Source organism: Canis aureus, chromosome 17 (genome assembly GCF_053574225.1).
Source record: "Canis aureus isolate CA01 chromosome 17, VMU_Caureus_v.1.0, whole genome shotgun sequence".
NCBI lineage: Eukaryota > Metazoa > Chordata > Mammalia > Carnivora > Canidae > Canis > Canis aureus.
The window spans coordinates 1,326,549-1,351,857 of NC_135627.1; the positions used below are offsets into that span (position 1 = coordinate 1,326,549).

Consider the following 25,309-nt stretch of genomic DNA (forward strand, 5'->3'; position numbering starts at 1 on the left):
GGAGAGGGGGCAGGTGGCCTGAGCGCGGAGCTTCCTGGCGGGAAGGGGGGCGGTCCCGGAGCAACCCCTTCCTGCTGCCCTGAGTCCCCGCGGCCTGCGAGGCACAGAGTCGCATCCGGTCCCGGCCTCCGGGCCCCTCGGATCCAGCACGAGGAGGGGCCGGGGCGGCAGGACCGAGCCCGGGGCCCGCGGGGGCCGGCCCGCCTGTGACGGGGACCGCGGGGACCAGCTGCGGCCGCGTTGCATGTCTGCCTTACCTCAGCAGGGACAGGTTTACGTGGACGGTGGGGCGGGTTGGACGGGGCACCAGACCCCCGGGAACGACACAGCGGGTGTCGCAGAACGTGCGGGATGGCGGCCTGCGTGTAACTGAAACCGAGGGTGTGGGTTCTCTGGACCGTTCCTCGACTTTGGGTAAGTTAGAGATTTTCCACAATAAAATGATTGTGCATGTTCCTCTCCCAAGGAGTTCTGGATTTTAAAGGGGCTTCAAAGATAGAAAACTGTTCAAGGCACTCCACTCCGTTCTTCCCCAGAAATAAATGATAATTGGGCAGGTAGGGAAGGACCCCAGGGAGAAGCTGTGGCGCCGATTCGGCCCCAGGGAGGTGAGCGTTTTCTGCCGCAGTGACAATCCACCTGTGACCATACCTGAAGTCATGTTTATCGGTTGGAGCTTGGCTTCGTGCCAGCAGGACAGCAGCAGGACAAACACGGTCACTCCTCTGTTCCCTGCCATGTTCCCTCCAGCCGAAGGAGGAAGACCTTCCCCTGAAGGTCCTCAGCTTCACCCGCCTTGGTCTCCAGGATACTGTGGAATGTCCGGGGACCTGTGACATCACTGCAGGAAGTGAGCCGGCCCGGCCATGTGTGGGGAGGGTCGGGGGACCTGTGACATCACTGCAGGAAATGAGCCAGGTCCTGCCCTCCTTGTTGGGGGTCGAGTCCCGGGACCTGTGACTGAGAAGAAGCCAGGAGGCTGGCTGGGGCATTAGGGTAACAGAGACCTCCTTAGCTGGTCCCCCTGGGTCAGTGCACTTGTGCGGACAAGGGAGAGGTCCTGGGCAGATGGTCCTGGACACAAGAGAACAATTATGCCTCCTAAAACCTGGTAATTGTTGTGCCCAAGATTGCGAATCCGAGAAACCACCAAGGAGCCGACACCGATGCAAACACACGAGGGTTTATTTACAAGCTCGAGCTTGGGTCCAAGTGCACCCGACAGAGCGGAGCAGGGACTTGGACCCCCGAGGTGGGTTTCAGCTTAGTTTTAAGGGCTGGTCTCCAGGACCTCCAGAAGGGGCGGAGGAATTTCTCAAGTTCTGTTTACATTTTGATATGGGGCCTTCAAGGGCACTGAGCTCTGTTCTCATTCTAATAGGGGTTTCCTGCCCTTGGCCTGGGCTCTGTTCTTATTCTAATAGGGGGCTTTCTAGGGCCTTAAGCTGTAAGCTGTTTTCTTCCTGTAACTGAAGTAAGGTAAATTTCAGCTCTTATTCCCAGGGCCCTGGGATGGCTGGACGTGTGCTAACGCTGAGCTTAAAGTGGAAGGGCCTTAATTTTCTCGGCCTCCACAGTTATGACTCTAAGATGCCTGGTCCACCAGGCATTTCTTGGTGTTTTAATTTTTTTATTGCCGATATGAGGACATACTGCAGCTGTTTGCTGTTTTCTTACTGATGGATGTAGCGGGGCCATCTACCTGGAGGAGTGACTGTGGAGGACACTGCAAATGTCCGCAGGGTCCGTCGGACATACTAAGCACAGTTTACATTTACAGGTGGCACAGTGGACTTTGTGTCCCCCTTGAGTTCATGAGTGGTTAATGGTCCAATGACATGTAGACCAGTGGTCTGGACTTTTGCTATTCAGATCTGGTCCTTGCTCCAGCAGCCATAGCACAAGACAGGGAAAGCAGAGAGAGTGTGGCACCACACGTGACAGTAGGACTCCTACCTGCCTTCAGAGGGGCCGTCCGGGTAGTTGGCAACAGCCCCTACAACAATAGGCCCCAAATGGCCTAGACCCATCAATAACTGCTGATTCTCTTCATTTTTGCCCTCTCTCCCTCTACATACCCACCGAGGGAAAGCTGTGGTGCTCATGGAAGGAAGTTCTTAGTACTTCCCCATAAGGATGAGGGAAGCAAAGCTGGAGAGACCAACCTTGGGCAGGTGTGTCCTGACAGTCACTTAAAACAATGTACATTTATAATCTTATCAGTTCTGGATATGAGAAGTCCATATTGGGTCTCACCCGGCTGAAATCAGGGTGTCAGCAGCAATGTGTGCCTTCTGGGAGGGCTCTCTAGAATCTCTCTCCTTACCTCTTACAGCTTCCAGAATGTACCATATTCCTTGACTGTGGTCCCTCCCCTCTATCTTCAAGGCCGGTTCTATCTCTGGTTCTCCCTCTGCCACTTATGTAGACATTTGGGATTACACTGGGCTCTGTGATTGTTGATTTTATATATCAACTTGGCTGGGTCATGTTGCCTAGATTTATGGTCAAACATTATTCTGGGTGTTTCCATGAGAGTGTTTTTGATGAGATTTATGTTCAGATTGGTGGACTTGGAGTAAAGCAGATTGTTCTCCATAGTGGGGGTGGGCCTCATTCAAACAGTTGAAGGCCTGATTAAACCAAAAGAACTGACCTCTTCTAAGCAAGAGTGACCTCTTCCAGCAGATGGCATTCAGATGCAAACAACATCAGCTTCTGCAAGCTGCTATGCAGATTTGAGACTTGTCAGCCTCCACAATCATGTGAGTCAAGTCCTTAAAATAAATCCGTCTCTATACCACCTATTGGCTCTGTCTCTCTGGAGAACCTGAATACAGAATCATACGGATAATCCAGGGTAATCTCTCCATCTAAATTCAGATGATTAGCAATCTTAATTCCATCCACAACCATAGTTAGCCTCTGCCATATAATGCAAAATACGGGTTCGGGAGGTTATAGGCCTGGGCACACAGATACCTCTCTGGGGACCATTATTCCTCAGACAACAATATCATGTACTCATTTCTGTTTGAATTGCTTGTTTTTTTTTTTTTTTAAACTGTTGAAGTTTGAGAGTTCTTTATATATTATTCTAAACATGAGTACTTTGTTAGCTGTTCCATTTGTAAAACATTTCTCCTGGTCTGCAGCTCCAATCTTTCACCTTCTCTACAAGGTCTTATGTAGAGCAACATTTGTTTTTAATTTTGCTGAATCCAACATGTAGAGGCTGCATCTAGGCGACAGGGTTTGAGCAGTGGGAATCTGAGAGAGGCAGAAGGGCCCAGAGTAACCACCAGGCTGACACAAACAGACCCATTAAGTGACCCACCTGGAAAAAGCCATCAGCCCTAGCTGACCAATGGCTACCTACAACCAGACACTGTTCCTAAGTTTTACCAAAAAAGGGAAATTCCATAGGTTCCCATACTTCCTCAGTCCACCCCTTGACCTTATAACTAGAACATCTCGCCACTGCCTGTGGCACAGTCACTCCCTTGCTGCCCTGCCCGCCGCTCCCTTGTGGTGAACTCAATAAACCTCTAACACATTGTTCTGCCCTGGGGTGTTCCTTCTACCTCCTGCAAAGCCAGCCCTACCCCATCGGACACCTCCCAAAGCACTGATGTTTTCTCTCATCGGTTGGGCTCTTGCTGTCGTATCTCCTCACCCAAGCCTTAGGTCTTGAAAATTTCTCTTCTAAAAATTTTACAATTTACGACTTATAATTATTGTCTATAGTCCATATAGGTTTTAGGATAATATTGTCTCTGTCGGAAGAAAAATTTTGCTGGGATTTTTTAAAAATATTTTATTTATTTATGACAGATACAGAGAGAGAGAGGGAGAGACACAGGCAGAGGGAGAAGCAGGCTCCATGCACCGGGAGCCCAATGTGGGATTCGATCCCGGGTCTCCAGGATCACGCCCTGGGCCAAAGACAGGCGCCAGACCGCTGCACCACCCAGGGATCCCGGGATTTTGATATGAATTGTGTTAAACCTATACGTCAGTTTGGGAGGACTTGTCAACTGTTTTTATCTGCACGAATTGATGTGATCATGTGACTCCTTCATTAGCTTGCTGATATGGTCAGTCACAATGAGGGATACCTATTGTTTTACCTCTTTTTCCTCCACTGATTTTTTTCTGTCTATTCCATTCTGCTATTGAGTACATCTTTTGAGTTTTTTAAATCTTCATATTCAATGTTTTTTAGTCCTAAAATAGCCGTTTGGTTCTTTATAGTTTCTATTTATTTGCTGAAACTTTTCACGTCTTTGTTGAGACTTCCTATTTTTCATTTATGTCAATTCCTGTTGAAATATGTGTATGATCACCACTTTAAAATCCTTATCAGGTGATTCTAACATCTGTGTGACTTTGGTGTTGGCATCTGCTCTTGTCTTCCTCGCTGCATTTGAGACTTTCTGGGCTCCCGTGTGAAGAGTGGTCTTTGTCGACATCTGGCCTGTGTGTGAATCATGGTAGAAGACTCCAGGTCTCATTCGGACCTGGTCCTTTGTAGGCAGGCCTCTGACACTGCTCTGGCACTGTCCTGGCAGCAAGAGTCAGGGTGGGTTGGGGGTGTGGCGAGTGGAGTCCAGCTTCCTTGCTCAGCCTCCCATACCACTGCCCCAAAGGGTGAGTTTGGCAGTGGTACAGTAGCCCAGGGAGGGCACAGGGCAAGGCTCCCCACTCAACTTTTGCTGGTGGGCTGAGGACAGGGTGACATTTTTTTTCCGTGGTATTTGGTTGGAGTAGAGCCATTACTGTGGAAATGTCTGTTGTATGAGGCTGCCTGTGTCCCTGTTGTTTGGCTGGAGGGAGCGAGCTTTTCTTGTCTGGGTCTGTGGGTATTTCTGTGTTGCCAGTGTCTCTACCTGGACCCCACTGGGATTCACGAGACAACCTGAGAAGCCAGGGGACTCACTGCCATGCTGTTCCACGGGCCCTGAGGACCCCTGCCCTCTGCCTTCTCTACAATCTTCTGGAGAATTCTCACGTTTATTTTACATATGATGTCAACAAGGTACATTGTGCTTAGTGAGAAGAACAGGGAAGAGGATGGCTGCTCCTGCCTCCCCCAGAAGTCCACGCCTGCTCTCCTGGAAAAGCCTGGGGGTGGGGGCTGATGTCCAGCATGGCCCAGCCCCGCAGAGGTGGTGCGCATGGGTTCCCAGGCTGCCTTGCCTCCTAGTTGCCAGTGAGTTGCTGCTCACTGGCAGGCAACCTCAGACAAGTCACTCATACTGAGCCTCAGCTTCTGCGTGAGGACTTGTTCCCTCGAGGACTGGGTCATTTATTTGCTCCCAGTGCCTCACAGCCCCTGCTCACTGGGCTGTGTCCGTCCCCGGGGTCTCTTCTGCCCCACCTGGTGGTGCCCTTCCCTGTGCCTCCCTCAGTGCTCACTCTCATCCTCACCAATGTCTTGTCTCGGGGGGCTCTGCTGTTTGCTGCTGCTTGGCTTCTGACAGGCATCTCTGGTCCCAGGGAGGACCGCATGCTAGCCAGATCTGGATGGGTGGGGTTGGCAGGATCTGGGGGTTCTGGTCAGGAAGAGGCGGCTTTGGCCACAGAATAAACCCCTGGTGTCACCAGCTCAGCGTCCTGCACAATGTGACAGCCCAGGAGGTCTGGGGTCTTCGGGACAGAGAGCCCAGGGGCTGGGGAGGGAGCTGTGCCAGGCACCGTTTTCCAATCTCTACTCCCAGAAAACTAGAGAGGGGAAAGTAGGATGTTTCCGTCCACTGTGAGGCCCTAGGCATGGCGGGAGCAGGTGACAGACAGTCCATATGCACGGTGCCAAAAGCCCTGATTAAAGATAGTTTTGGAAGGATATATATATATATATATATATATATATATATATATATATATATAATCAATTGTTTCAAAAACAGAAGTGATGCTGGCTATTATAATGTAAACTGTTTTCTAAATGAAGGAATTAGAGGAATGTAATTGGAGAAGTATACAAACAGTGGTTAATACGCTGCTTCTCGCGAAGACATATTACAACGTATAATCTTCCTTTATGGGTGTATGCTGTCAGTGCTTAATCAGGCGTGTGAATGTATTCAGGTGTTAAAGCGTTTTATTAGCTGGGACGTGGCACCGTTATTTGCTGAGCTGTTTGTGTTACATTGTTGTTGGCTCTCTGAGCTTCCCTTCCTCTGTTCCTCTTTCTCTGGTCTCTGCAATCTGTGTAATTGTCTTCTTACTTTTGTCTTCCGAATGCTTTAAATAGAGTCCTGGGAACTATTAACTGTGTCAGAAGCACAGAGTTCTGGTGCTTTGCAGATTAACTATAGGGACTTGTGCTCATGAGGTGGCACCTACGTCTGGCATGGAGGCCACCGTGGGCTGTGCCAGTGGCCCTTCATCCCCTGGGCGGGCCCCTGGGAGGTGAGCGGGCAGGTCAGTCTCCTGCTGCTGAGCAGCCTGAGGCCTTGTCCATGCAGGCTCGGTCCCTGGGGGCACCCACATAACCTTGATGGGCTGAGATAGCTCTGCATCCTGAGGTGTCTCTGCAGGGAATCCCAAGGGTGGGCAGCGAAAGTGAAATGCCACCTCTTCTGAGGAAGCAACAGGGCAAGGTTTACCCAGGTAAGGGAATCCCTTAGAACACTTCTGTGTTCATTCATTCATTCATTCATCCATTCATCCATCGTCCTTGTCTCCTCACAGAGTGTGTTTCCTGGTAGGATCGAGTTTCTTTCAGCTTCGGCTGCCGGCTTCAATGCCTGCTGTGAGCAAAGACTGACCTAGAACATCCAAGCCAATGTGTTCCCTGAGACCAACTCCATGGTTTCAGGTTCTGTTGAAGTCAGTCCATCTCTTGAATTCAAATAAGGAATCCAATATTGCTTTAAGATGTAGTTTGGTCAACATCAAATATGAGAGTCAGAATGCACTGTTGTTTGAGGATGGAATTGCTTTATAATTAAAATTGTGCTAGAAATGCTTATCCAGACGTTTTCCATGCAAAGCATGTTGCTGGGGAGCAGGACCTCTGCTCACTGAGCTTAAATGCAGGTCTTTAGTTTTTTCTTTTAAAAGAACATCAACTGGAGGAATGAACAGGGAGACAGCATAGAGGAGCCTGAAGATGTATGTACACCAGCGGTATGCTGCATGAGCACGGGCTTTCTCCGTCACAGCTGAGAGCGGGTGCTGGAGACGCACCTCTGGCATTTTTTTCGGGGCCGAGTGTGACTAGGCATTGAAATTGGAAATCCCAGGGGTGCCTGGGTGGCTCAGATGGTGAGGCATCTGCCTTCAGCTCAGATCATGATCTCAGAGTCCTGAGATCGAGCCCCGAGTCGGGCTCCCTACTCAGCGAGGAGCCTGCTTCTCCCTTTCCCTCTCTCCCTTCCACTTGTGCTCTCTCTCTCAGATGAATAAATAAATCTTAAAAAAAGAAGAAGGAAAAAAAAAAAGTGGAAATCCTGCATGTCTAGATTACAGGACCATCTTTAAGATTCTAAAGTATGACTTCAAATAAAACCACTCTGTCCACACCCATGGCTCTACCAGCTGTGTATATCAGCTGCAAAGAGTTTTTTTCTGATACTTGATCATTTTGGCTCCTCATTGCTGTGGCCGATAGAGGCGGGTAACAGCTTCTCCCTGGTGGACTTGTGAAATGGTGGTGACGGAGATAAATCAGAGAGAACCTAAAGGAACAGAGCTGAATGAAGCATGCTTTGGGCACCACACCACCCAGGGGCCTGCTCTTGAAAGGGGAGCGTGTTGGCTCCTGACAAAGAAGAGAAAATTGGCGCTACACCCCATAGTTAATGTGACAACACGCAGCTAATGAGCACTTAATGACCCCAGTCTGCTCGTTTTTTGTCACCCATTTGAGAATGTCACTTGTTTTATACTTAGCCCTCTGGTGCAGGATTAGCTTCGCGCTAAAGTGAATTAGTCAAGGTTCTTTAAAAAATCAGAACAAAAGTGCGAGAAAATGTGTACAGATAAGAAGAGACTGAACGTGTATACACTTGTTCAGATAGTATGTAATTAACTTAAAGCAACTTTTGGCTGAATGTGGGAACTGGCAGTAACATTCTACTTACATTTGGTAAGACCTTCACCTTTGCATGGAACATATCTTTTAGCCTGAAATCTTTCCTGGAGGAATATCAAAGGTCCTGCTCTTTGTCTGGGCACAGAAAGAACAGTTAAGGGCTTCTATGTGGAAGCAGCGGATCCCAGAATGGATTTATTTGTGACATTGTTGCATCTATACACTCACAAGGATTTATTTGTGATGTTGCAGCTACAGGCTCACACAGGATTTAGTTGTGACATCGTTGCATCTGCACACTCAGAGGATTTATTTGTGACATTGTAGCTACAGGCTCACACAGGATTTAGTTGTGACATCGTTGCATCTGCACACTCAGAGGATTTATTTGTGACATTGTTGCATCTGTACACTCACAAAGGATTTTTTTGTGACATTGTTGCATCTATACACTCAGAGGATTTATTTGTGATATTGTTGTATCTATACACTCAGCAAGATTTATTTGACATTGTTGCATCTATACACTCAGGAGGATTTATATGTGACATTGTGGCATCTATACAGTCAGAGGATTTATTTGTGACATTGTTGCATCTGTATACTCACAGGATTCATTTGTGACATTGTTGAATCTATATATTCAGAGGATTTATTTGTGACATTGTTGCATCTATACACTCAGGAGGACTCATTTGTGACATTGTTGCATCTATACACTCAGGAGGACTTATTTATGACATGGTTGCAACTATATGCTCATGCGCAGCTTCTCTTTTTTTCATTTAAACTCTGTTCTCCCTTTGTTTCCACTCTCTCCCCTTTTCTGTTTTTTACTTAGGTAAATGCATCCAAGGACTGTGAGAACCCAGAAAAGAGATAGAGCCTGTCGGTTTAAAAAAGTGCAAAGATCTCTTTCTGTCGTTCTAGTGTTCGAAGAAGGGGGTCAACTTAGCAAACAAGTTCGCTCTCACTGCTGTCACATTTTGCAGAAAAGAGTGAAAAGTATTTTTTCTCATTTGCTGACTTTTTAAAGATGACATTGGAGCCTTGAGATGAGAGCTGGGTCTGTTTCCTTACGCACTGGAATCACACATCCCTAGCAGCCACTCACCCAAGTTTGTGCTTCTTTGTAAGTAAGAACTCACGTTTCTTATAACAATGCAGAATAAATAGCAGTCAACGTGCTTGGGAATCAGAAGAGCAGGTGGAAGTAAAATGGTTCTCTTTTGACTTGTCAGTGTTCAGAATAGAATTGTAGTACTGAGATCTTGACCACTGTGGAAATTCAACTGGGGATCTGCAGTTCACAGAACCAACCATAGATGTCGACACAGTACGCAGCTCCTTAAAACCATGAAGGCACAAACTGTTTTCTTATTGGCTCAGGTGGCTGAATTTTTACCATTAGAGAGTTGTTCCTTTGCTTAAAATATTATGCTCTTGGGGTACCATTTAAAAGGTAAACACTTTTGGAAGGGATAATGTTAATAACTTAGCGGCCACTGATCCCCAAACACTAATTAATTTAGGAAATGGCTTCACTAAATGTGATAAAGCATGGCAGGTCTGCAGGCACAGGACCAGAGTGGACCAGTGCCTACTTGCTGCGCTCTGCTGAGGAAGCTCCAGGGCTCTGGGAGAGGTCATCTGGAGGCAGGAAGGACCGGCTCCCGAAAGTTAGCCTCCACTCAATTCTAAATGTACCTGTGGGGCTTTCTTGTATCTCCTCCTGTTTAATTGACAAAATGGTGCACTAAAAATTCACACAACCATGAACATGGAGTTCTGTGGTCATATCATCTCAGCCGGGAAGTGAGAAGAGGGAAGAGGCAGAGAGGCTGTGGCAAGGGTCCCACCTCTGTCGGTTTGAAACTGAACACTTAGAATTCTGAATTTTCTACTTTTCTTGTGGAGCATCTCTCAGGGGTGAATGGGCCAGCCTCGTAATTCCATTTTAATAGATCCTGTCAGTAATGTCTGCTCATAAAAGTTCCTTTTTACATTAGCGTACTGGACCCTGGAAGCAGGGTTGTTCTGGAGTCTCCAGGTGGCCCAGAGTTCAATGCAAAGTTGTTTTGCACAAAGACATCTGCAAAAATAATTGGCCTTTCCGTTTTGATTTCCTTTTTATTGATTTATGTTAGGGACATTTAATTCCAAACCTGGGAGATGGCTGACATGGTCATTCGATTGAGGCTTTGTAGTGAAGAAACCATTAAGAAAGTGGAAGGGAGGGTCATACAATCTCCACTGGGCTGAGGAATCGGGGCTAATTTTTTTTTTTTTTCTGATGGGGGCTAATTTTATTCTGAGATCAAACTCGTGCCAACCCTGAGCAGGTCACAGGCCAGTGCTGCTGCTGGAGGGTAGAGACCCTGATGGCGACAGGCTCAGGATATCACGTGCCAAGCCTTGGCTCAAGTAGCAACCACACAACTTGGACGTGTAGCTGTGTGCTTGGGGGGCAAGGGGGGGGGATGGGGACAACGAGTTTGGGTGACTCTCTCCTGAGACACTGTCCTTACGTTGCAAGGCAAACAACATGTCTCTTCAAACTTTCATTTGAGATGATTGAGTCCAATTTTTCAAATGAATTTTGATCTAGAAAAGGATACTATTTCCCGAGCCTAGGAATCTGGGTGACCTGGCAGTTGTATGATGGACACTCTGCTTCCCATGGAGCCAGTACCAGGTCGTTTGGAGGAAGGACATCATGGGGAAAGGAGGCTACCCCCACCCCTGCCATGCTTACAGCTTCTCTAGCAGATGGCCAATTAAAGCACTCAGTGCATAGCCCCCCAAAGGAAAGAAAACTTTGACATAGCATAACAAAGAGGATATCTAAATTGATGAAAACCTAAACTATCTTCCAATTTTTTGTTAACTTGAAAGTTTTTAAATTTCATTTCACTTTGAGGGGAATGAAGCCTCATCAAAGTTTGGTCTTGTTATGGTTTTATTTTTTTATTTTTTTATTTAAAAAAAATTTTTTTTTAATTTATTTATGATAGTTACAGAGAGAGAGAGAGGCAGAGACATATGCAGAGGGAGAAGCAGGCTCCATGCACCAGGAACCCGATGTGGGATTTGATCCCGGGTCTCCAGGATCGTGCCCTGGGCCAAAGGCAGGTGCTAAACCGCTGCGCCACCCAGGGATCCCTTGTTATGGTTTTAGATGCATTTCTCTGCTGTGCAAATTCCCTATCAGGACACTGTGTCAAGGGTGGCAGTTGCTAAGGGGCACATGCCACAGGAGGACTGGTTGGGCCACATGTACCAAGGGCCACCTGCAATTGATATCCCTTTGGAGAAGCTCCAAGTCACCAGGCCAGCTTTGGGGGACAGCTCCTTACACACCTGGGACCTGAGGCTGTCCTGCCTTCAGAGGGCCTGCCTCACCTCCAGGGTGCCTTGTTCTGGGTGCCAGCTCTCCTCCTAGCACATGGGAAAGGGGAGGAAGGAAGACAGGGAGGGAAGGGGAGCCGGGAGGCAATGGAGCAGGGAGGGGGTAGGAACCACCGGAGATGGCGACTGGGTCCTGAGCTCACTGCAGTGGGCATGGAGGGGCTGGCAGAGCCACAGTGGCACAGGCGACCCCCACCCACAGTTTCCTTTCCTTCTTTCCCTGCCTGCACCTGCCTGATGATTCCTCTCCCATTACATTAACCTAGACTGACACAAGAGAGTATGTACTTCAGGTAGAAACAGCGTCAGCCTCTGGAACACCTCCAATCTGGTCCCATAGGCCAAGGCAAGGGCCTGTATCCCTGCACCCGCCTTCACCTCCCGGCAGAGCCCTGACGGCCTCCTCCTACTCTTTGCCCCGCTAGCATCCTGCACCCCAGCACCCCGGCACCTCCCCGCAGAGCTCTGGCCCTCCTTGCCTGGCTCCGCACACCCCCTGCAGCACTCTGCACCTCTTTACAACTGCTCACTATGGGAGAGGCTGCTGTGTTTAGGAGACGGACTGCCAAGTTCAGATGGTCTGTGACCTCAGGCAAGAGCCTGGGCTCCTCAAGCCTCAACTTCCCCATCTGTACAGTGAAGCTGATGCCTCCAGCCCCAGTCAGGGTGCAGATTAGAGGAGGGTTAATTGAAGAGTCACATAGGTCTCGCCTTCCTGTCGGAATAGAAACTCTCAGGTTCAGAGAGCATTTCAAACGACTTTCTGATGTTTTGTAACCACTCCGTCCCACTCAAATCTCACTGGAAACATGTCTTCTCTACCCCAGTCACCCTGTTCTTTCCCTCTCGTCTTTATTTTATCTTGCTGCCCAATGACTTGACTTCTGAAAGTGTTTAAGATTTTCTCTTCACCTGACAACTGGGTCTGGGAGCCACCTCATTGTGCCATTAAATTCTGATCCCTGGGCAAGGTCCCTGGGCTCTTCGTGAGCGTCTGAGAGAGAAAGTCGATGGAAGTTTCTGAGGTGAAGTATCCTCAAGAGGGGAGGCTGATAAGAATAACTGAAATAACTTTGTTATCCTTTGGCTGAAAACAATGAATGTTTTGGGGGTTAAGCGACGAGATCGATGCCTCCTTTCAGAGAGCCGGTCGTCCTCCCCGAGCCGTCTTCTTGAAGGCCTGATGGGCGCTGCGTTCCAAGGACGAGAGCCACCAGGCTTGGCTCTGCTTTGAGGCCTCCAAGAGCTACTTGTTCTAAAAATGCTGCAGCTTGTATTAAAAGTCAAAGTTCTAGCTATTTACTGTCTTTGTGTGGTCAGGTCAGAATACAAAAACTTGACGGCTTTATTAAGCTAGCAGCTCCTCCATGTGAGTATTAACAAACTGTAGATGGCCTTCTTGCTTTATCCAAGGGTTATTTATTTATTTGTCATAGAAAGCCTGTGTGTTTTCATTGAGGGAGTAGAGAGCTGCCTCACTGGACACACAATCTATTAGCTAGTAATTGGACTGTGCCACGAAGCAGGGCTCTCGGGTGACTGTGTCCACCTGCACCAACAATTAATCTCTGTTTACCTGGAACGGAAGTCGCCCCAACGACTCACCCACATGCCCGAAAAGCGGTATCATGTTTCAAAATTAATAAGAAACTATTACGTTATAAAATTAATACAAATACAGTGTAATAAAAGGAAATTGGTTTATACTTGCTTTTACATATTTCCAAATGCAAGTTGCTGGGCACGATGAAGGAGGCAACCCTCGCCCCACTTTAAATGAACCTGTGAGTTCATGGGAAGGGACGCATATTTTGCTGGGTGTTGTTAACACCTGATGGCTGATATTTGATGTGAGGGCTCATGAGTATATTTGTGTTCACATTACATCTATAGAGAGCAGGTCCCTAGAGGTGCACACTGAAACCACAGACACGTCCTGCTGGCACATGGGGCACAGGGCTGCCGGGTGCCCGGGGCGATTGTCCAGGCTTAATGAATGTCTGAATAAAAACTACCATCTTCCCCAGATTTACAAAATACTGCATGGGTAGACACCCTTCGGGCTTCCCCGTGATGGATGTTCCCTGAAAGGTCCTCCACCCACTGCCCTCCCACAGGAGTCCTCGTGCCCCTGCCCCCAGGAGGCCTCATGCCTTCGCACCCCCACTGCCCCACGGTACTGTATGGTATTGTGACCAATGCAGCAGGAGCTCCCCTGACCTCTGGCACTTACTACTTCATGTTCCCAAGGTAGTTTGCAATGGCCGTGGGTTTTTGAGCTATTATAACTAATTTTTGAACAATAATACATGAGATTTGAGTAACTCAATGTATTTCCTGGACATGAAGGGATAGGCCAAGAGAGACAGTGAGGACGAGAGAGTGCCCAGCCCTCCTGCAACCCAAGCACAGGCCCAGACGAGCCAGGAGGGTGCCTTCCAACAACTGCAGCATCAGGTCCCTCCTGATGCCAAGTGGGGAATCCCGAGAGCCCCCAGCTAAGCCTGTCATCCCAGGACTGTGGAGGTCATGGTATCTTGTTGTTTCCAAGCTGAAATGTTTGGGGTGCTTTGCTGGACTGAGTGTAAGGTTTGTGATGAAGGCATGGTATAAACAGTACGGCCAACATGAGGAAATAGTGTTTGTAGGGGCTCATCCACCTGGAGTAGGTGACCTGAACCCTGCGCACACCACAAGAGCTGCTAGAACCATCCACAACCATCTACAACCAGGCACAACTAGCCATGTGCTCAACCACATACAGCCATCTACAGCCAGGCACCAGCATTGCAACCATGCACAAGCACCACCACCCGGGGAAAACACGTGCACACGGCTATGGATTGCACGCTGCTAGCAAGCCAAGGACAAGCATGCCATCCCCTGCGATACACGGGAGATGGTTTCAGACAATAACAGTGTTTAATTATGTTCTAGAATGTAAGTGCTGGAAGAGGTTTTCTGGAGCTCCTCATTTACAGAGGTAAAGACTGAGGCTGTTTCGGCCCTCATGGCCTGTTGCCTCCCAGCCTGCTGGCAGCGGAATGGGAGCTGAGGTGCTGCTCCTCCCCCTGGATGGTGAGTCTCACGGGATGACCAGGGCAAGATGTTGCTGCTCCTGCTGGTTGAGTGGGCCCATCCTGAGGGCCAGAGCCATGGTGCGAAGGTGCGCACAGACCACACATGGCAGCCATCTGGTAGAGCCTGGGCCCCAGTCTCAGGAGCTCCGCGAAGCCAGCAGTACACATGGCCAGGGGATGGGGGCTCAGGTGTGGCTCCTTGGGTCCTGCAGGACTCGGGGGACAGAGTGAGTCAGTTCATGGGGAAAGTTGTAGGACACCTGAGCCCACAGGAGGGAGCATCAGGTCCAAAGCAAGGCACAAAGATTTTACTTAATAAAATTCAGACTTCCTCTAACATGTCTCCTCCAGGGGCCCAAGGAGAATGTTGTCTGGTGTCCTGAGTTCAGCAATGTTTGGAAGATAGAACCAGACCTAGGGCATGCGTTATAGAGCAAACAACCCAAATCCTACTCACCTTACAAGACTAGCTCAGACATGCACTTTTTGGTGAAGACTTTCTTGACCTATACAGACAGAAGTGACTATTCCATTCTCTGTTCATTAAAAACCAAGACCATGATGTGTGTATTGTGGTGTATATGCTAATGAGGTGAGCACACAGGTGCGGCCTCTGAGCATCAGAGTCCCCAGGTGAGCCTGGGCCCCACATCCCTGCCTCATGGCAGACCTGCCTGGTCGGCGTCTTGGCGGTGGTGGCCAGGGAATCCACACCACTGGCAAGCTGTCAGGCTTGTGAGGGCCTCAGCCCACAGGACATCTCTGTTGTTCTCGGGCAGCACAGAGAAAGATGCCGATGGCGTCCTGAGACTCTGCTCCTTGACAGCAGGGTGATGTCCTGGACTCTGCACCTGGTACAATTCCCAGGGGCCCAGGCTCACACAGGTTAGTCTTTGCACAGCTCTGTGCTCCATCAGATGAGAAGGGGGCTGTGTTCTCAGGGTCCTCTGGAGACTGTGCATGTGAAAATCCAACTGAGGATCACTCCTCCAGAGGAGAGGCCATTTAAAAAGCCGGGATGATGTATTCTGGCCTTAATTCCCTTAATTTCCCCTTGGCTGCCCTAGAATTCCACAGTGGGTGTGGCTCACTTTTTTGTTAGCTCTGTCTGAGTTTAATTTGATTGTTTAAAAATCAGGCCCAGAATTCTCAGTACCTACCACCTCCCTCTTGCTGCTGCCAGTGGACAGCCGACCGTCACCTCCGGCCGAGTGCCCTGTGGGCCTGACCACTGCGTCTCAAACTCCTGCTCAGAGGTGCATCCTTAGATGCTGATGGGTGCTGGCTCTGACACGGAGGCCCAGCAAGGTACTCAGGTGCCACTTCTGACCAGCTGGCAGGCAGAGTGAAGGCCTGGGCCATGCTTTGAAGGACAGCGTACTAACACTCCCTGAGTTTGCTCTGCTGAAGCCCACCTGGGAGCATAAGACTTTGGAAAGACACACGAAGATGAGAATTGCTGGCAGGGAGACAGTTTGGTGGCCCCTACACTAGGTGTTTGGGACAGGTCAGGGTGCCAGGGGGCCCCAGTGAGGCATTAGAGCAGGTGATGGCAGTGGAGGGAGGTGCTGCTGTGTACCCTGCAAGCCTAGGGTTCAGGGAAGGGACGGCTCCACGTCATCAGGCCTGACTTTTTTTTTTTTTTTTAAAGATTTTATTTATTTATTTGAGAGAGGGAGAGAGAGAGAGACAGAAAGACAGAGAGAGACAGAGAGATCATGAGCAGGGGTGAGAGGCAGAGGGAGAAGCAGGCTCCCAGCTGAGCAGGGAGCTGGATACAGGACTCGATCCCAGGACCCTGAGATCATGACCTGAGCCAAGTCAGATGCTTGACCCACTGAGCCACCTACCCAGGGATCCCAGGCCTGATCTTTTGAGAGAGGCTCCAAAGTGGGATTTTTAGGTAGAATCTGTGATTTTTAAGTACTCAGTGCCAGGGAAAACAAGACCTCATGGGCTGAGAAGATTTGCAATCCTTGGGCGTTGCTGGTGAGCGGTCTCTGCAGGCAGACCCCAGAGACCCGGAGGAGCCTGCAGGCGTGTCCCACCAGAGGAGCAGCAGCAGAGAGGTGGGGAGGGGCAGGGAGGGGAAGGGCCGGGAGGACAGGAAGGCCAAGCAGCGTCCACTCCCCCACCCCACCAGCATGCCCGTGTCTGCCGCTGCCACTTGTGTGGAGCCAGCAGCCGGGCAGGGCTGGGCTTTTCTCTGCGTCAACAGGCCTCACGACTGGCGACCTCAGTTTGCAAGGCGCTCTTCCGTCAGAGAGTTGGAACAATGTCTATTTACATAGCTTAAACTTTTAGGGTCCAATTTAACAAAAGGAGGAATCCAGCCTCCCAAAAGGAAATTTGGGATTTCAGAATTTATTTCTTGCTTCCTGCCTGAATGGCAGGTGACAGGTACATAGACTGTTTTCCTGAATTTCATGTTTTAGGTGAATAATTCATATTCTTTCATGATCATATTCCGTAAGTTACTGAAACGGCCAACATTCCGACATTTTTCCTCAAGGTCCTTGGAGATCACCAGACTTAAAGCTGCAATTACACTACGAAAGATACGATGGCAGTTGGTCCTCGCTTGTCCCCTCGGGGGAGATGCGGTGCTGCAGGCCAGCAGAGGGGCCCCAGGATGCACCTGCCAGAGCCGCACGAGTTCCCCCGCGCTGCCGGCCATGGAGGAGCAGAGGCACAGCAGGCTTGGCGGCCGCCCTGTGACTCAGGGAAGACCATGTCCTCCTCTAACACATCCAGGAAAAGATAATTATGTTCTGTAAAGAGAAAACACACCAATATAGGGGTCAGTTATTTTAAAAATTCCTAGTTTTGTAACATCAGGAACCGAGTGGTACCTGTTATACTATAATTACATCCACTGGCGCTGTTTTGCATTCCTTCCATTTGAGTAAGAACCAAAGAATGCTTTTTACTGTGTCAACACATTTTAAATAATGACATATTACCTTTAATTCCCCATTTGAATTTAGAGTTTTCTTTTGATCAACATTCATTTGTCAGTTATTTCTACATGCAACTTTCACTAAAATATACAGCAGATTCTAAAATAGCTTCACAGCCCCGGCTTAGCTGTCACCACGTCACGCCTCTGTCAGTAATGGCCGGAAAATGCAGAGGGTTTGTCTCGGCATCTTATTTTTATTTATAAATTCCACTTCATCACTGCAACAAGACACCGCAGGTAGTGCATTTGTGTGGAATTCCTGCCTCCCTTTCAGGTTAAAGTCTCTGTGCCGTTAGCCGCGGAGTGCATGGCACCTCCCGATGTGTTCAATAATCACCCAGAAATGCACTGCACGCTGGGGCTTGTGGCTTCCATATATTTAGTGTGATCGTTTTAGGGGGACAAAAAAGGACTATAATGAAGATTGTGTGTGGAGAAAAAAAAAGCTCAAAATTTAACTACGAAATAATGTAATTACCCTTAGGGTCTTGAATGTTTGTTTTTAATATGCAGGAGAATTTAAGAAGTTCTTACATCCTGCTGCATAGGCTCGCTCTGGAAATGCTAAGCACCAGCTTTGAAAATGCGTTTTGACTTGTGGCATCTTAGAGACCTGGGGCTAATTTCTTAAAAGGGTTAAACTGGTGTGTTCCGCATAAAATTACCACCGTCATCCGATTCATTAGAGGAGTTTGTGGAGTTACAATATGTCTGTAATTTACAGCCTGCTCACTGACAACGCTCAGCGCTAACATATGCCTAATTTGCCAGGGTTATCTTGAGTCCCATTCATCTCCCCCGGAGACAGTGCGCCTCTGAGTCCAGCTTCCCCAACGAGGTACATGTGGTTTCGTATTCAGCGCCATCAATCACACCCCCGTCTCAGCATTCAGGTGATGCCTCTGGAGCCTCTGATGAGTAACGGCAGCGTCCCCCAGCATCTCCAGACAGACTGGCCAGCTGAGAGCCCGAGTTGCTCGGAGGCCCCAGGGGTGACCTGGGGAGGCCATGTGTCACCCCGGGGTGACACACTCTTGGCCTAGCCTGATGTCCTGGCACCACCAGGGCATTTCTGCCTGGTGGGGATGGTGTCTCACCTACAGACTGTCCATGCAGAAGGGGCAGGGGTGCACTCTCCTGGTACAAGAGTTCCAGGTGTGTGGGGAGCGGGGGCTTTGCAAAGGCCTCTGCTGGGACAGTTGACCCAAGCTCAGTGCCATGGCGCCTACCTAGAACGCTGCTCTCCTGGCTGCTATGTTCTTGCGGAGCAGTGACCTTGCCAAACGTCTTGCAGAGCTTGTGGGTTGTGTGAGAACAACATAATGGACGACGTTGTTTAGCTCTTGCCATGTGCAGAGAACGCAGTGTCAGCACCCTGGGCACAAAGGAGTCTGCCACCTAGGTTCCAGCATGTGCCGGCACCTAGTGGCCCCAGACTGGTTGCGGGTGGGATCCCAGCCAGGGGGTGTGGGCCTGTGTTAGCTAAATGGCCAATGTTTAAACTACCTCCTCAAGCTTGTGAGTAACCAGAGGCAACGCGGCAGACAGAAGCAAGTAGTTCTAGTAAGTTCCAGAATCACTGATGGACGGCAACTTGATTTAATGGAAGGTGTGCAGAAGACTGGCAACAACTGTCTGAAGGATGAGCCTGCAGGATTAGGTCTGGGGTCCAGGGAAGCAGCCCACGCTGGTGACGTGGTTGCGGGGGTCTTGGTGGGCTTGGGCACAGACCTCCGGGTGGTGGGCGGTGCCCTTCCTCGGCCCGCCCTTGCTCTTCTTCAGAGCCCTACTTCCTCTGCTCAGAGCTTGATTTCTTTCTGGATTCTTTCATTAAACCTTTCTTGATAATGTCAGAAACTTGGCCTTGCATGGCTGCCCCGGGGCGCGGAGGGTGAGGTACCTGTGGTTCGTGGCGCTCCGAGTGTCCGCCCTGCAGGATGGAAACACTCCGGCAGCTTGTGTGGCGCTGCCACTGCGGTGCTGCTCGCTTACAAATGGCTTCGTGGTCATCTTCGTGGTGTGTGCTTTTTACCACAGTTTAAAAAGGCCCCGACGCCGAGATCATCCCCTCACCAAGATTGTGGTCATAATGTCACCACAGTGACTCCAGAAAATAAGCAAACCGGCAGATCCCAGGGGCGGCCACAGGAAGCTCCCAGTTTGAAATGGAACCGGTTGCCCATTTTGTTCCCGTGCTGGGAGGAGCGAGTGTCGGATTTCCCCACTGGAAAGAAAAGCGCCTTGTTGGTGGCGATGGAAAAGTGTGGGTCTGGAGCAGGGCAGGAGGCCCCATGGAGAGCGGGAGGGGACTTCCTCCCAGGACTTGCAGATGTCGGAGGCATTTTAGATTTCTTTCTGTCACCCTTCCTGCCGCTCTTCTCAGCATCTCTGACGTGGGCATTGGGAAGGGGACAGTGCTGAGAACCGGTTTGGGGGAAGAAGCTCTGGTTTCTTACAGGGCTAATTAGGCAAGGTCACCGAGCTCCTTGTAGAGCCTGTCACGTGATGCATCAGCGGTACTTGAACAAATCGGTTCATTATCTTTAGGGAGATTGTAAGGAGGCTCGCCCACCTGCAGCGCTTGCTCTGGGTGCAACGGCCCTGGGAGCTTCTTTTGGTTCACAGAGACCATTGGCACAGTCCCGACCTTCAGATCAGCTTGTCCCTGGAGAACTGAGTCAACATCAGGATCCTGAGCACAGGCAGCAGCGTCCGCCTGTGCTTGTCCTGCGTGCATGCTCGTTTGTAGGGGGACAGAAGTCCTGAGGAGTCCTGGGTCCTCAATGAGACCCCCCATTCAGGAGTCTCATCGCTAGAAGGGAAGGGAGTGAAAAGAGAGTGCATGTGTGTCTCATCTGGACTCACGTTTTGGAAGTCTGAGCTGGGAGAAAGAAAAAAAAAAAGGAAAGAAAAGAAAAAAGGAATGTTTTGCAGGCAGCCTCTGTGGCAATAGAGGTCCCATGGCTTCTGGAACTTAAACTAGAGGAATTTTAGTAAAATATGTAAAATAAAATGTACATTTAGCCAGAAGGGAAACTACGGCGTGCCACACGGGAGAAAGGAATCATTTAGAAAATGCATGTCTCTTAACCGCGTGCTCTGAGAAATGGGACCATGGATGCGCAGTGATGAGCAGGAAGAGCTTTGCTAGAGGAACAGACTCAGGTGGTCATGGAGGCCAAGCCCCAGCACCTGCCATCTGCAAGCTGCAGCCCTAGGGCCGCCGGGGGCCAGGGGAGGTCCCGGTCCAAACCTGAGGGCCGGAAAACCAGAGGTGCCGATGTCCAGGGCCAGGAGGAGATGGGTGCCCACCCAAGGTGGAGCCCAGATGCCCTTCCTCTGCCTGTTCATTCCTTAGGGTCTCCCATGGACTGGACGGGGCCACCTGAGTGAGTGAGGACATCTCCTCATTCAGCCTAGCAATGAGGATGCTTGCCTCTTCCAGAAACTCCCTTGAAGATGCACCAGCCCGCTGGTACCTCTGAGCCCAGCCAAGCTGACACATAAAATCAATCATCACAGGTATAGATAATAGTTACTTGTTTATTTGTATCTGTTTCTCCCCCACGTGCACACACATGTGCACACATGTACACAGTACACAATTCACATTCATGTGCACACATGTATACACATGCACCCACACATACACACACTCACACGCATATGTGTGCACACACGCACTCATGCACATGCACACACATGTATACACATGCACACACATACACACACACGGGTTGGTAGCAGCAGGGGACCCACGGTGCTGGGAACGGTTGGGTCTGCTGACACTGTTTCCTGGTCAGTGTGGAGAGCCCAGTGCTGTGTTAGTTCCCTCACATGTATTGTCTCTGACCTACGCAGCAATCCCACAGCAGGATCTCACAGACGAGGATGAGGCCGCGCTGCAGAGATGTGAAGTGACTTGTCTAGGAGTTGTGACACTGCCGCAGTGGAGGAAGCTCAATGAGGTGGGCCCCAGGCTCTCGTGGCAGTGCTTCCCCCTCCAGCCATTGCTGGCACTTCCCCACAGCTGGCTCTCCTCCCTGCGACGCTGATGGTGGCAGCAAGGGGTGGCCCTCTGCAGGGGGTACATGGTGAAGGGCGCCTCACCAGCCCCCTGCTGGGGTCTGTCAGTGACCAGCCACTGGGGTAGAGATAGGGTTGCCCAACACAAAGTTCCTAGACACCAAGGGTTCAGGATCTGGCTGGTTGGTGAGGGAGTTGGCGATTGGGGAGGCCCCATAGCCCCCACGTCCTGTTGTAGGCAGATGGCCCCTGAGTCCAGTGTGGTAACACGGTTGGCAAGGAGGCCAGTGGTGGGGACCAGCCTGAAGCCAGAGAGAGACCAGACAACCTAGCCAGAGCAGAAGCCATAGGTCACAGAGAAATGGTTTAAAAAGCAGAAGCTATTGTGGAGACTGAATCTACACTCAGGTACCGACCTGGTCAGGAGACAGGGAGAGGGAAGGGCAGGTATGTTTTGGAGGCTCCCAGGCTGGGGTCGTATGGGTCAGAAATCAGGCCAGAGGAGGGTGGCTCTTCCTGGAGGGCCAGTCTGGGACAACCTGGGTAAGCTGGCCTCTGGGGGAGCCATATCCTGGTGGGGCAGCCAGAGGCTTTGGGAGGAGGATTTCTGCCCCTGGTGCTGGATATTTCTTCCCCCAGACTCCAGAACTGTCTACATGTGTGCAGTGTGGGGAGGAAACTGGGTTAGGGTCCCGCTGGAGGTCTGAGGACAGAGGACAGCCTGGAGGGCCAGGGACGAGCTGCGCAGGTGCAGGGCAGGTGCAGGGCAGGTGCAGGTGCAGGTGGGGCATCGGCCACTGGCCTGAGCAAAGCATGAGGCCCCCCACAACATGGACTCCCAAGCCGATTTCAGGCCATGTGCAAAGCTCTGTCCGTGGCACAGTGGAGACACTCACGGATTAAAACCAGTTTGCTTCCCTGGCCAGAACCATGTGGTGTTCACACAGTGGCCACTGGTGACTGTGTGTCATGAGCCTGGTGGACAGGGCTTTGTACCAAATCAGAGGACTCAGTAATAAAAACAACAGGAGGGGTGCCTGGGTGGCTCAGGGGGTTAAGAGTCTGCCTTCGGCTCGGGTCATGATTCCAGGACTCCCTGCTCAGTGGGGAGCCTGCCTTTCCCTCTCCCTCTGCTGCTCCCCCCTGCTTGTGCTCTCTCTGTCTCTGTCTCAAATGAATAAATAAAATCTTAAAAAAATAAAAGTAACAGTAATAACGTAAAATGTCTCATCAGCAATTAAGTATTGATTATACTTGGACATGGTAATATTTTGGATGTATTGGATTAAATAATGTATTCTCAAAAAAAATAAATAAAGCACCTTGTTTCTAATACAGAGGGAAACATTTTTAGTTATGCCCTTATATCCCAGGGCTCAGGGGTCAGAGCTAGAATTCCACAATTCCAGGCTCCCCTCTCAGAACCAGGGCAGTTTCTTTCAGGAATGACCATAGAGACCCTGCATGCTTTCCTCCACGTCTGGGAGAGAACTCATTACAGAGCTTGGGATATAATATCAAGTTTGTCAGCTCCTCTGGCTCGATTAGGTTGGAAAGTATTCATTCTTTTAAGAATCAGATATAGTACATTTTTCTACAGCAAAAGTAAGACAAAATTTTAAGATGACATATACTCATTTGGAAAATACCACCAGCATTAGGAAGAGAGAAAGTAAATCACCGTATTTCTATTGCTAGAACCTAATGGTCAAATACCTGGTTGGAAAGAAAAAGGGTATTTTTATTTTATTTTTTATTTTTTTAAGATTTTATTAATTACTTGAGAAAGAGAGAGAGAGAGAATGAGAGAGAGAGAGAGAGAGAGAGATTGAGAACACAAGCAGGGGAAGAGGTGGAGGCAGAAGAAGCAGGCTCCTTGCTGAGCAGAGAGCCCAATGTGGGACTTGATCCCAGGACCCTGAGACCATGACTTGAGCTTAACCAACTGATCCCTGCAAAAGCCCGAGAAGGAGGGTATCTTAACAGCCTTTTCAGGTGAACATGGATTTTCTTTGATGCTACACAAAAATGTGACATGTGCTGGTTTCTTAAAAGAAATTGAGAACCACGTCAATGAACCATTCCTAATCTGTTACATTAAAGTCCATCACTCTGTCTTGCACTTTGCCTGGATCTTTTGCCCATTTTGCACAAGGCTACGGGGATCTCCAAGTGTTGACACATTTCCTCGTGCACTGTCAAAAAAGGCGCCATACATCAATGCACCATTGATCTCATCAGAAATGCCTTTAGGTTAAGAATCTGTCAAGCTCAGGGTCATAGATCCATTTTCTTCAATTTTTGCATAAAAGCTCAAATTTTATTGTTGACAAATACTCTCAGCTACTTTCCTTAAAGGGACAGGCTCGCACCGGGAAGATGACTCTGCCAAACAGCCATGTCTGAATGTCCAGCTGAACTGCCGGCCAGTCTTTGGAGAATGAGGGATGGTCCATGAAAAAGTGGCTAGTTTAGCTTGGAACTCAGACCCTGGCACCGTCACTTTATCCTCGTGGTAGCTGTGGCTCTCGGTGTGTGGTGGAAGTGTGCTTCACGCACACTGCTGCTACTTTTATCACAGAGTATTAGATAAAAACCTTGACTCTGCACCAGATATGGAACTAGTGGAATCTGGTACAAAAGGAAAATGCAGGACCTTTGTTTTAAAAAAATCATTAAGAACTTCGAGATGGGGATCGCAGAGCATTCGGCCAGGTGCCGGTTCTTCTGTGCATGGAAACTGTGAGTCTGCACGGGTGTCTTGCCGAGGAGGCCAGCCTCGGGTTCTTGTGGGTTGAGACTGAATAAAATTAATACTTCTTACTGTCTCATTAAGCACATTTTAAGTGGAACTGGCATTTTTCTTGCCTTCTTCTGAGTGGGTGCTGGCAAGCACAGTGACACCAACATTACTGCCCTGGGTGTCACTGCCCTGGGTCACACTGATGCTCCCCAAATTGACCTGCCACTGTGTTTGGGCATCTGTGCAAATGTCCACGCAGTGAAAAGGCCAGGAGCATCTGAACATTGTTGTGGAAATAGCTCTGACCTCACTGACCCCCTGAGAAGGTGCTGGGACACCTGGAGTGCAATGGCCACACTCTGAGGATAGCCTGGGGTGGACCCCTGGGTCCCGGGGAGACAGAGAGACCTGCCAAGCGTGGTGTAAGTGAGGAACTGAAATACACAGGATAAAGGATTTCATTTTATTTGTTTTATTTTTATATTTTCTTCAGAATGCATATTTTTAAAAATTCATGCTACTTTATTTTACTTTATGTTTTCACGAAGGACCAAAGGGAGATGTGGCACCAACCTTCTCATCACTGCCCTCGGCTGCCATGAAATTCCCTGTGTGTCCCTCCCTGCCGGCCACTAAGCCCGGCGTGTAAGCCTCCAGGCTGTGCTGACGTTCTGCCCAAAGCAGCTTGCCTGCCTGGGCCCCTCCGTCTATACCAGGACGATTTCAACCACAAGTAGCAGGGAGGAGAGTGCGGGCTGCATGTGAACCTGCTGGATGGGACCTGGGGCAAAGAGGCAGGGCTCTGGAGGACCCCGCGGGGACCCAGAGCCTCCGGGAGCTGAAACTAGAGGGCCTCTTCCCAGCAGCCGGGCACAGCCAGTCCCCTCTGAAGGCCACTTCAACGCAGCAGTGCAAACAAACCCTGCCCTCTGAGAAGGATGGTAGAGAGCCCCACCTCCCTGCAGAATGAAAGACTCTACATCTTTCACTTCTGCTTGAGCAGGGACAAGATTCATTAAAGAGATGATAAAAAAAAAAAAATCCCCATC

At 49.6% G+C, this 25,309-nt stretch overlaps 1 protein-coding gene and 2 long non-coding RNA genes across 14 annotated transcripts in view; 2 read left to right on the forward strand and 1 right to left on the reverse strand.

The window, feature by feature from the left end:
- The window catches only part of LOC144287682 (uncharacterized), a 29,183-nt gene extending 28,352 nt beyond the window's left edge, over positions 1–831 (reverse strand). For 9 of the 12 annotated variants that reach the window (XR_013355418.1, XR_013355422.1, XR_013355423.1 and 6 more), the window contains exons 1-2: positions 652–831; positions 258–369 (exon numbers count right to left, since the gene is read on the reverse strand). Coding sequence is in view for 6 of the 12 variants with exons in the window: in XM_077854929.1 (XP_077711055.1) it covers positions 258–369; positions 652–739 (200 nt within the window). In the remaining 6 variants the exon portion in view is untranslated. The remainder of the gene's footprint in view (positions 1–257; positions 370–651) is intronic. The other 3 variants (XR_013355421.1, XR_013355419.1, XR_013355420.1) reach the window with 1 other exon arrangement.
- A 62-nt stretch (positions 832–893) lies between these two features.
- Positions 894–17,457, forward strand: LOC144287407 (uncharacterized). The gene is made up of 3 exons (XR_013355208.1): positions 894–1,252; positions 13,799–13,975; positions 17,042–17,457. It is a non-coding gene; the product is annotated as an uncharacterized LOC144287407 (long non-coding RNA).
- A 2,999-nt stretch (positions 17,458–20,456) lies between these two features.
- Positions 20,457–25,226, forward strand: LOC144287683 (uncharacterized). Its single transcript, XR_013355424.1, has 3 exons — positions 20,457–21,013; positions 21,353–21,459; positions 24,809–25,226. It is a non-coding gene; the product is annotated as an uncharacterized LOC144287683 (long non-coding RNA).
- The last annotated feature ends 83 nt before the right edge of the window (positions 25,227–25,309 follow it).